The following is an 11753-nucleotide window of genomic DNA, read 5'->3' as shown; positions in this document are numbered from 1 at the left end:
ACACACACACACACACACACACACACACACACACACACACACACACACACACACACACACACACTGGGTATTAAAAGGAAAGGCTTAGCTTGGAAAAATGAGTTTCAGTCATCTGTTAGGCTGCATGGTGATGTAGTTAATGATACAGAGTGGGGTGTGGGGTAATCCCAGCACTCGGGAAGCTGTGGCAGGAAGATGACACATTCAAAGCTAACCTGAGCTACCTAGAGAGACCGTCTCAGAAAATAGTATTTATAATGAATATTTTAGCTGGCTAAAAAGAATAGAATTTTAATGTTCTTACTACAGAAATCAAGTTGGTGAGTAATTGAATCTTTCTCCAGTATACACAAAGATGATGATGTCAGGATGCTGGGAGTCTGTAGTGTGGTGGAGTACCTGCTAGGGGTCTGCAAGGCCCCGGGTTCATCCCTAGAATAAAAGAAAGCCATACATAAATAAAACATCACATTTTATCTAATAGATGCACTTATATTTGACAGCCAGTAAGGAAATAAAATGAAAAGATCTTTTCTCTAGTCTTTAAAAGAATTATCATTTTGTAAGTGTGGCAAGACTATACATTGAAAGTGAGAAATGTATCTCTGTGTAACTTAGTGTCCACTCTCTTTTCTTAGAGCTGCAGGATGTGTTGAAAAGAAACTTGAGGTAGTATATCTAGCTTGTGAGTATTCCATGGGAAGAGCACTTTGAGAAAAGTTGAGGCCACAGAAAGCTTTTTGGGAACCGAAAGAAAGACTTGTGCGACATGTTGAGAGACTCAGCAGAGCCTGATGGCCCAAGCCTGTGCTCTGCACTGCTGAGGCCGGCTTAATGAGAGCCTGTCTCAGAATAAAGAAGGCAAGTGGAGGTTGGAGATGTAGTTTTTTTTGTAGCATGCCTACCCAGTTAAACTGTACCTAGTTCTGGGTTCAAGCCACAGTATCTCCCCTCCCCCCAAAATCCTGAGCTGTCCCACATACAAATTGACCAGTATTTAATATTGGCTACAGTCTCTTTTGTTTGGATTCATATTAAAGTTTTTAGGTCACTTAAAATAAAATTTAAGGTTGATAAATTCAGAAATGAATATTTTATGTGTTGAGCACAATTATTTTGACAACATGCAGACTTTATGTTACATAAATATGGAAGACAGAAGGAAACATTTTCTTAATTTCTCTTTGTAAAATATCTCATGTATAGTAGAGAATTTATGCCTTCATATATTGAACATTCTAGTTCTTTTGTTTGGTTGGTTTGTTTGTTTTGTTTTGTTATTTTTAGACAGAGTTTCCTTGGGTATCCTTGGCTGTTCTGGAACTCATTCCCTAGAGCAGGCTATTTTAAATATTTTTAGTTAGCAATTCGTTTTGTTTAGTTTTTCAAGACAAGGTTTCTTTGTATAGCCCTGGCTGTCCTGGAACTCAAACTTTCTCTGTAGATTACCCTGGCTTTAAATTCACAAAGATCTACCTGCCTCTGCTGTGCTGGCATTAAAAATATTTGCAACCACCACTCGGCTCTAATTATTTTAACAAAATCCGCTACAATCTACCAAACTAAACAAATGCCGACTCCTGTAGAGATAAGTAGGTTGTCTATTTTATATATATCACATACAGATATATACATACATACATTATATATATATACACACACATATACATGCAGATGTGTTAATTCTATTCTGAGATAAAATACACCATTTCCCACTACTGTGTTCAAAGAATGCATGTTTCCTTCTCCATCCTCAGGAAGTAGGAAGAGAAGAGATAATTTCAGAAATTTTAAATGTCTCATTTATTTTCCCAACTTGGTTTCTAATACTTTTATTTATCTACTTGAGCTCTTGCTTATTTAAAACTTATTTATTATTAGAACTACTTCAGAATTCATGTGTTAACTATAATTACATTTAGAAACTTAACTGCTCATGTATATTGTGTACTTTAGTTTTAGATACTGATGCCTAGATTTAGAACTTGGTGAGTTTGAATGATGAAATACATAGTTTATTGTCTTTCTTTCTGAGCAGAGTCTCTCAGTCTTGTCATCCTTCTGCCTCAGTTTCTCCAGTGCTGGGATTACAAATGTGTGCTACCACGCCTGGTTAAATACATAGTTTTATACTTTATAAATAGTGATCTTTAATCATAATTTTGTTACATTTCTATAAAATACATATTTTATGTGAACCGTGAAATCCCACAGAATCATAGTTTAATTCTGTAGTAAAGAAAACAGTGCATACCTGCTTTTCTGCCCCTCACAGTAGAACAGGACTTATTTCGAGTGTTTGTTCTGGTGACTTTCTTGTGACACGTGTTGTTTCCATCCTCTGCCTACCAGCGCCACCATATTGGAGACCGCAGTCTTTCCCTGTGTAATATGTTCTTGGATGAAATGGCCAAACAAGCTCGAAACCTCATCACTGATATTTGCACAGAACAGTGCACTCTTAGTGACCAGGTAATAATTTAAGTTTTTCCAACAGATACGAATTTGTGAATGCAAGAAAGCAAGTCATTAGATTTTCATTTATTTTTCTTTTTATAATTCCAACTCTCAGAAAGCCCAGTTATTGCCTGTTCTTGTGAACTACATTGGTAGACCTTATTACAGATGTAAAGGCTGTCCATGTCTGTTCTTTTCTCAAGAGACATGTATTGTCTACTTGATTTGGTTTTGTGATTTTAGTACTTGATTCCATTATTTTGTGACTGCAAAATGTTCTTTCAGTTCTCTTTTTTTCTTTATTTAAAAAGAAAACTACCTTTTTTATTCTACTCAACCAACTCCCTCCCCTCCTCTCCACCTAACCCCCATCAACCCCATCCACTCCTCAGAGCGGGTAAGGCACATTGCTTTGGGGAAGGTCTAAGACTCTTCATACTATATCTACATTTAGTAGTTGTGGTACTTTAGATTTTTCCCAACTGCTTCTACTTGGTGGTATAACTGTAAAGGAAAGTAACAAAACACTTGACTGTTTCCCTTTATTTCCTAGGTGACTAGTAAATTATTTTATACTAAGTGGGTTCCTGGAATTTACCATGTTTGATAATTTTTTGTTGTTGTTTTTGGTTTTTTTTTTTTTGTTTGTTTTGTTTTTCGAGACAGGGTTTCTCTGTAGCTTTGGTGCCTGTCCCAGAACTAGCTCTTGTAGACCAGGCTGGCCTCGAACTCCCAGAGATCTGCCTGCCTCTGCCTCCCAAGTGCTGGGATTAAAGGCGTGCGCCACCACCGCCCGGCTGATAATTTTTTTTAATTCACTATATTTCTATACTGTAGCACAGATTGGCTCATCTTTGGCCAATGGTAATCTATAGAGTACCTGAGAGCTTGCTGGGATAGTACGTGTATCCCCACTTGCCTACTACATAAAAGGGCCAATCCCCAGTGAAAAACTAAACAATTAGTAAATTTAAAAATACCAACTTCATCTTTATATATTTTTACTTAGACAGTTTCTTTGAGTTTCTTTCAGTGGGACGTCTCAAGCCCCAATCCTAACATTAGAGTGCTTCCTGGTCTTATTTAAACCTCATGAGACACAGTCATTCCTCATCGCACTTGGAGTCCATAAAACAGCATTGCTGCCTTCCCTTGTTTTATATCCGTAGTTCCATGGTGATAATGGTATATAATTACTGACAGAAATGTACAGTTCTTGTACATGTGTTCCTGGCACTGACCTTATGGTGACAATACAGTGACATCAAGTTCAGAAGCACTGCACGCTCTGCTCTGCCGATGTCGACTGTCAGTCACTGTTACTTCTATGGAATCGTTCCATGCCCCAGTTCTACTGCACGTGCATCTCTTTGGTGCTTTTATGTGGCGCCTTCTTACTGCTAGAGTTCATTTTCTGTTGTTTTTTTTTTTAAATATTATGACTCATTTTATATAAAAATTTTTAATCTTTATGTTTAAACTATAGACTATATATGAATTTGAAAGGAGACTGTAACAAACAATGATCAAAGAAGAATCATCCGCTCTATGCCTTTTCTTTTATCTGGTCACTCAGAAATATAATGTTATCAGCTATGATCGTCATTGCCTGCCGCCTCACGTTATTTTTATCCATGTATTCACCATAGTCCACTTTCCCTTCCACAAATATGCGAGCCCCCTTTTTCACATACTGATATGCCAAATCTCTGAGGCCTGGTCGAAACACTGATATTCTGTGCCACGTTGTCTTCTGACTGACGTCACCCATTTGGTATGTGTCACTCTCCCCTGACCGCCACATCTCTGAACCATGTCCAGTTACTTGGGCGAGTCGGGCAGGACCCTGTCATGAGACAGGTGGAAGGAAAAAACCCGGTCACGATATTTTCTATGGCAACAAATGAGATGTGGCGGTCATTTTCTGTTTTCAACAATCTTTCGTTGATTCTTTTGGGAGGATTGTTTTGTTTTGCTTCTGGAGATTCATATAATTACAACATCCCTCCGTTCTCTTTCCTCCCTCAAACTCTCCTATATGCCTCTCCTTGCTTGCTTTTAAATTCATGGCCTATTCTTTCTTTAATTGTTTTTGCATGCAAACACATACATACACACTCACCTATTCCTAACTATAACCTGCTCAGTCCATATGTTACGTGCATGCATATTTTCAGGGCTGACCAACACCGGCACCGGACAACTAGTTGGTGTGCTCGCTCCAGGGAAGACAACTCCTCCCTCCTCCCAGCTTTGCTCAGTTTCCTGTAGTTCTTTGAAGACTTGTGGACTTTTTTCCTGTTCACTTTGGCGTGTTTATTGGTGTCCTCCTTGTTCAGCTCACACTTGGGCAGTCGTGTTTATAAGACTTTTTGGCCGTGGCTTCTGATGTTACCGGAGATATAGTCTCAGAGCAAACTCTCTGATCCTTTGGCTCTTAAATCTTTCTGCCCCTCTCTTGCAGTATACTCTGAGTGTTAGGTACAGGAGTGTTTTGTAGGTATATCCACTGGGACTGGGCTCCACAGCTCTGCATTTTGATTGGTTGTAGTTGTCTATAGTGGTCTTCATGTGTTGGAAAGAGAAATTTCCTTGATGAGGAATGAAGAGTACACCTGTCTGTGGGACAGATGTTTATGGGTCGTTGTTAGGGGTTACTCTGGCTTAGGAAATTAGTGTTAGAGGTTCTCCTCCAGGATCCATGACTTATTAGCACTGAGTGGTTTCCAATACTAGATACAATATCCTCGTGTTGAGTGAGTCTTAAGTCCAGTTATCAAGCTGTTGGTTATCAGCAAGGCATGTATGCTGCTACTGCACCTTTGGGGCTGTCTCTCCATGCCGCCTGGTGCTGTGGCTCACAGGTGCCGTAGGTGGGCAGGACTGTTGGCTGCCGCCCTCCTTTGGAAGCTTGAATAATGCCTTCTGGTGTAGTCTTTAGGGAGGTGACCTTCAGGTTAATGCCAGCTCAGGGGGTCTCAAGGGGTCTCCTGGTGGTTTCGGAAATGTATGGTGACTTCAGCAATATACCTTCCATCTCTGGGTAACCCAAGGGCAATAGTAGGATTGTATGTTTTCAGAGTCTCTTGGATAGCCCTGGTTGTTGTTTTTTTTTAATTATCTCTCATTATTATCCTCTTTAAGATGTTATATAATGTATTTTTAAATTTTATGTTTTGGGAGTCTGATATTCAACTATGAAACATTTTTTGTTTGGTTTTGAATTTATTTTTCTTTAATTTTATATCCTGGGTTCGGTTTTTTGTTTTTTTTTTTTTTTGTACTTTGATTATCTATAGAAATAGCTTTTAGAAATTTTGTCTTTTTTTCTTATATCAGCTCTGTGTGGAATTAAAAGTATGTATTATTTCTTGCTTATTTTTTCATGTAGTTAATTTTCTTGGATTTGTGAAAAGAGTTAGGGATCAGATGGTTTTTCTTCCTTTCCTACACTTTGCTGTCCCCACTTGACATTAACAGACACGGCTGTTTGCTGTTCAGTGACCCCATTCACCTGTGTCTTCTTTCCTTTACCTCTAATTCTTCCTGTGTACAGGTCGATGCTAATCCCAGAAGGTTCTGCTCAGCATGGGCCCTGTCGATGGTAGAGCTTGGGTCGGCGTTGAGAGCTGGTGGGACTTGAAATCCTAAGGGCCTGGGGCCCTTTTCTTAGGGTCTCAGATTCCCTATTACCTGTCTGTTTCTGGATGGACACTGATCTTCCGATTCCCACTAGGTTTATTGGGGTTGTAGTTTGGATGTTTAGAGATCTGGTTTTATTGAGCTATATATATATTTTTTTCCACTCCTTTCCCTTTTTCTACCTTCTCTCATGGTTTCCATGCTCCCAATTTTCTCAGGAGATCTTGTCTTTTTCTATTTCCCATGTAGATTAAATCCATGTTTGTCTCTCTTAGGGTCCTCATTGTTGTCTAGGTTCTCTGGGGCTGTGAATTGTAGGCTGGTTTTTCTTTGCTTTAAGTCTGAAAGCCAGTTATGAGTGAATACATATGGTATTTGTCTTTCTGGGTCTGGATTACTTCACTCAATATGATGTTTTCTAGATCCATCCATTTTCCTGCAAAAATGTCATTGTTTTTCTCTGCTGTGTAGTACTCCATTGTGTAAATGTACCACATTTTCCTTATCCATTCTCTGGTCAAGGGACATTTAGGTTGTTTCCAGGTTCTGACTATGACAAACAGTTGGGGTCCTCTGACAGCTAAAACCACTACAAAAACTTGGCACTTCACACTTCATGCCCCACTTCATTGTATGCCCACCTGGTCCTCAACAGATTTTTTTTGTTTTGTTTTTGTGGGTTTTCTGCACAGGGTTTGTGGGTTTCTCTGTAGCTTTGGAACGTGTCCTGGACCAGGCTGGCCTCAAACTCATAGAGATCCGCCTGCCTCTGCCTCTGCCTCCTGAGTACTGGGATTAAAGGCGTGCACCACCGCTGCCCAGCTAGATTGTTTTTTTTTTTTTACAGGCCATTCACATAGTTGTTTTATCCCTCTCCGTACTTGCCTTGTCTGTTTTTACTTATCTTTTGAGTAATAACTTGAATAAACCTTGATACTCGGATAGGTTTCTACTTTCTTCCATGCTTCCCACATTTCTGTCCTATTGCTTGTTTGTCCAGACTCGGCTAAGGTGTCCTGTGTTCGTTTATACACTCTGGGAAATTGGTGCAAAAGTTAATGTCATTCTTACCCCATTTCAGTTGCTGCCTAAGCATTGTGCCAAAACCATCAGTCAAGCAGTGAATAAGAAGTCAAAAAAACAGACTGGCAAGAAAGGGGAACCTGAGAGGGAAAAGCCGGGTGTTGAGAGCATGAGGAAGAACAGGCTGGTGGTGACCAAGTAAGCCTTCCTCTTTATTGTGTTCTGTGAGGTCTTTCCTGCGATATTAGAGTAAGCCTTCCTCTTTATTGTGTGTTCTGTGAGGTCTTTCCTGCGATATTAGAGCAGAGGGAGACTATGGTAGGAATTGAGTAGATTGTCTTTTCTGGCCCACACCAAAAAGATTATAAATTTGATAAGCTTCTAGTACTTTATTCTAAAATGTAGATTTTTTTTTTTCCCTTTCTTTTCTTTTGTTTTTTTGAGACAGGGTTTCTCTGTGTAACAGCTCTGGCTGTGCTGGAACTCATTTTGTAGTCCAGAGTGGCCTTGAACTCACAGAGATCTACCTGCCTCCTAAGTGCTGGGATTAAAGGCATGTGCCACCACTACCTGGCCTAAAATGGAGATTTTAGAAGATGCATGACTCTCGCCATTATTGGGACATGAAACCCAGAAGAAACCATGTCAGAAGGAAAGGGTTATTGTGGCTTATGCTTTGAGGGTATGGTCCATGCTGGTAGAGGAGGAACAGAGGCAGGAGCTGGAGGCCCTCCTCACAGTGTTTCTGCAGCTAAGAAGCAGGGAGAGAAATGCTTGGTACTCAGCTTGCTTTTGACTTTTTTCTCCAGGTGCCCAGCCCAAGGAAGGACACTGTTCACAGTTAGCATAGGTCCTCCCACCCCTGTTTACCCAATCTAGAAGCTCCTCACAGACACCTTCGTGGGTTTATTCTCTAGGTGACTCTTGATCTGTCATGATGACCGTCATTATTAAACTGACATATATAATAGATGTTGATGTACTAAACGCAAAAGGTTAAGAATCTGTCATGCTCCCGAATTTCCTGAGGAACCGCCACACTGCTTTCCAGAGTGGTTGCACAAGTTTGCATTCCCACCAGCAATGGATGAGTGTACCCCTTTCTCCACACCCTCTCCAGCAAAGGCTATCATTGGTGTTTTTTATTTTAGCCATTCTGACAGGTGTAAGATGGTATCTTAAAGTTGTCTTGATTTGCATTTCCCTGATCGCTAAGGAAGTTGAGCATGACCTTAAGTGTCTTTTGGCCATTTGAACTTCTTCTGTTGAGAATTCTCTGTTCAGCTCAGTGCCCCATTTTATAATTGGTTTGATTAGCCTTTTATGGTCTAGTTTCTTGAGTTCTTTATATATTTTGGAGACCAAGGCCAGCTGGCTTGGGTCCGAAAAGCATGGGATAAAACCGGACTTGCTGAACATAGCGGACAATGAGGACTACTGAGAACTCAAGAACAATGGCAGTGGGTTTTTGATCCTACTGCACGTACTGGCTTTGGGGGAGCCTAGGCAGTTTGAATGCTCACCTTACTAAACCTGGATGGAGGTGGGCGGTCTTTGGACTTCCCACAGGTCAGGGAACCCTGATTGCTCTTTGAGCTGATGAGGGAGGGGGACTTGATTGGGAGAGGGGGAGAGAAATGGGAGGCGGTGGCGGGGAGGAGGCAGAAATCCTTAATAAATAAATAAATTAAAAAAAATAAACTTGACGATTCAGAGCAAAAAAAAGAATCTGTCATGCTTTGAGGAGCAGTATAAACGATCTTAATTCTTAACTTAGGTGAGATAAAGGGGACTTGTAGCATTTTGTGATACATTAGAATGTATTTGATACCATTATTTGAAAACACTCTGGGAGATTTGTCAAGTTTTTGATTGTTGGGAAGGAAAGCATAAGTGAATGTTTTTTGTGAAAATGTTCTACTTGTTCCTAAGATGAACACCATTGCCTCTTTATAACACTGCTCCTTCTCAGAGGGAGCTAACAGAGCAGCACCGTCATGAGGAGGTTATTGATGCTGAGTGCAGAATAAGCACCTCTTCCTGTGGTCGCTCCGTGTTTTCATTATTAGCTGAATGTAAAGAAACATGATTTAAAAAACACCTGATGAGTTAAACCTAAACATTTTGAGTTATTGGTTTAAGAATAAATAGAAAAATCAAATTCTGCAGAATTCTCTATAAGTCTTGCTATTTTTATGAAACTGATTTGGAATTGTTTATGATGAAGTATCATTTTAATTAATATGTTTTGCTGTTTTTTAGCCTTGATAAGTTGCACACTGCACTTTCGGAGTTATGCTTCTCCATAAATTATGTTCCGAACATGGCGGTGTGGGAGCACACCTTCACGCCACGCGAGTACTTGACCTCTCACCTGGAGATACGCTTCACTAAGTAAGAGAGCGCACGGACTGCTGGCGCTGCCGTGTTCATTATCTGGTACCCATCTGACACGAGTCGAACTGCAGTACAAATAGTAATGGACTGAGAGCCGTGTACAGCAGTGGACTGAGATTTCCTGGGCAGCGGGTTCCTGTCCCATACTTACCACTGATTACTGACACTGCGAACATCAGTCAGTGTCACCTGAGGTTTAGCTGTCCTCCGCAAATAGTAGGTGATTTGCTGATCTGTCTTCAGGCTTATAGCTGGCAAGTGGCTCAGTAGGTACGGTGCTTGCTGCTGAGCAAGCAGACCCAAGGCAGAAGAAAAGACTTTTCAGCATTGTGCGCTAACCGCCGCATGTGCAGCATGGCACGAATGAGCACACACACACCTGTGTAAATAACTGTAATTTAAATTAAAAAAAATTTAAGGGATTAGGAGGGACTAATGCAGAAAAAATCAGTTAGAGAAGTGTCTCGTAGGATTTCTATTACTTTGAAGATGCCGTGACCAGGGCAACTCTTATAAAGGAAGACATTTCACTGGGATTGCTAGCATTTTTAAAGGTTTGGTTAAACATCATGGTGTGTGACATGGTGGCATTCAGGCAGATGTGGTGCTGGAGAAAGGGCTGAGTTCTAGACCTTATCCACAGGCAACAAGAGAGTGGTCTGTCTCTTTGGGCATGACTTTAGCATATGTGAGACCTCAAAGCCCACTTCCACAGTGACATACTTCACCCTACAAGGCCACACCTACTCCAACAAGACCCAGCCTTCTTATTAATAATAGTGTCACTCCCCTGTAAGCTTATGGGGCCAATTACATTCAAGCTACCAAAAGAAGTATTTTTAAATTTGTGTTCCTTTTTAGCCTTATCTATACAAGGGGGATAAAGTGAGTGTAATGTGCTGTTTCATTGTCATCCTGTTTTAACTATCATGCAGTTTGTTGAAAATCAACATTAAGTCAAGCAGACAATTATTCATAAGTGATCATCCGTGTTGTCAACTTCAGATGCAGCATGTGTGCTAAGTGCTTAATTAAACAGTTTCTGTAGTTGCATATTTACATATCTTTGTAGGTGTTTGGAAATTTGTTCACACTAGACAGATCACCTCCAAACAGTAACTCTTTTTTTTTTTTTAGTTTACTTCTGTTTTAAACCTTAGTTTATTTTGTTTATGAAATGTTAATGATGGTAACTACATAGTCATGTTATTAAATATTGGGATTGTAGTTCATTCCCATAAAATACAAAAAGCATCAAGCAGCAGTGTCCTGCAGATTAAGCTATCAACGGTTAAATAGCTCATCATTCTTGCTGTATTAATGCAGTTTTTAAAGTCCTTTTTATGTTTTACCATTATCATTAATTTACATTCTCAGAGTGTTTTTTAATCATTTGTATTCCTAGTCCATCATTTTTAGGTAATTAAGGTGACAGTAATTTCATGGCTTTATTTTATAAATCTTTCAAAATTAATTTTATTGCATATTTGATATTAGATATTAGCAGATTGAGTAGATTGTTTTCATAAGTGGGAAACTCTTACCTCTTTTATTATCCCCAGATCAATTGTTGGAATGACTATGTATAATCAAGCTACACAGGAGATTGCAAAACCATCTGAGCTTCTAACAAGTGTAAGAGCGTATATGACTGTACTCCAGTCCATAGAGAACTATGTACAGATCGATATCACCAGAGTATTTAATAATGTTCTTCTTCAACAAACACAACACTTAGACAGCCATGGAGAGCCAACCATTACCAGTCTATATACAAATTGGTAAGGAACACATTTAGAAATTTTGAATGATTGAGAGTTTTGTTTTATAATAAACTCCTTAGGGAAAATAACTTTATGGTTGTGCTTATATATGAATATATGTGTACTTCATGTGTGACTGTGCCCTCAGAGGATAGGGAAGAACATCTGAGCCCCTGAGTCTGGAGTCACAGCCGGTTATGAACTAGCACGGGATGCTGTGATTCAAACCGGGGCCTCTGGAAGAACAGCCAGAGTTCTTACCGTCAGAGCCGTCTCTCTAGGGTCATGTTCTCATTTATTTTAACAGTTGACTTCAGACTTACATATGTATACTGTATGTATACAAATGTATACTGTAATGAATTTTTTTAAAAAAAAATATTTATTTATTATGTATACAATATTCTTTCTGCGTGTATGCCTGAAGGCCAGAAGAGGGCACCAGACCTCATTTCAGATGGTTGTGAGCCA

General features: G+C 39.7%; 1 protein-coding gene across 1 annotated transcript in view; it reads left to right on the top strand.

Moving 5' to 3' along the window:
* The window catches only part of Nckap1 (NCK associated protein 1), a 78268-nt gene that overhangs the window by 52545 nt on the left and 13970 nt on the right, over window positions 1-11753 (top strand). The window contains 5 exon segments of the mRNA XM_026789642.1: window positions 2353-2472; window positions 7181-7320; window positions 9385-9516; window positions 11082-11381; window positions 11564-11609. Of these exon segments, the coding sequence (XP_026645443.1) occupies window positions 2353-2472; window positions 7181-7320; window positions 9385-9516; window positions 11082-11381; window positions 11564-11609 (738 nt within the window).

This window comes from Microtus ochrogaster, chromosome 4 (assembly GCF_000317375.1).
Source record: "Microtus ochrogaster isolate Prairie Vole_2 chromosome 4, MicOch1.0, whole genome shotgun sequence".
NCBI classification, from domain to species: domain Eukaryota; kingdom Metazoa; phylum Chordata; class Mammalia; order Rodentia; family Cricetidae; genus Microtus; species Microtus ochrogaster.
This window is presented reverse-complemented; position numbering and strand designations above follow the sequence as displayed.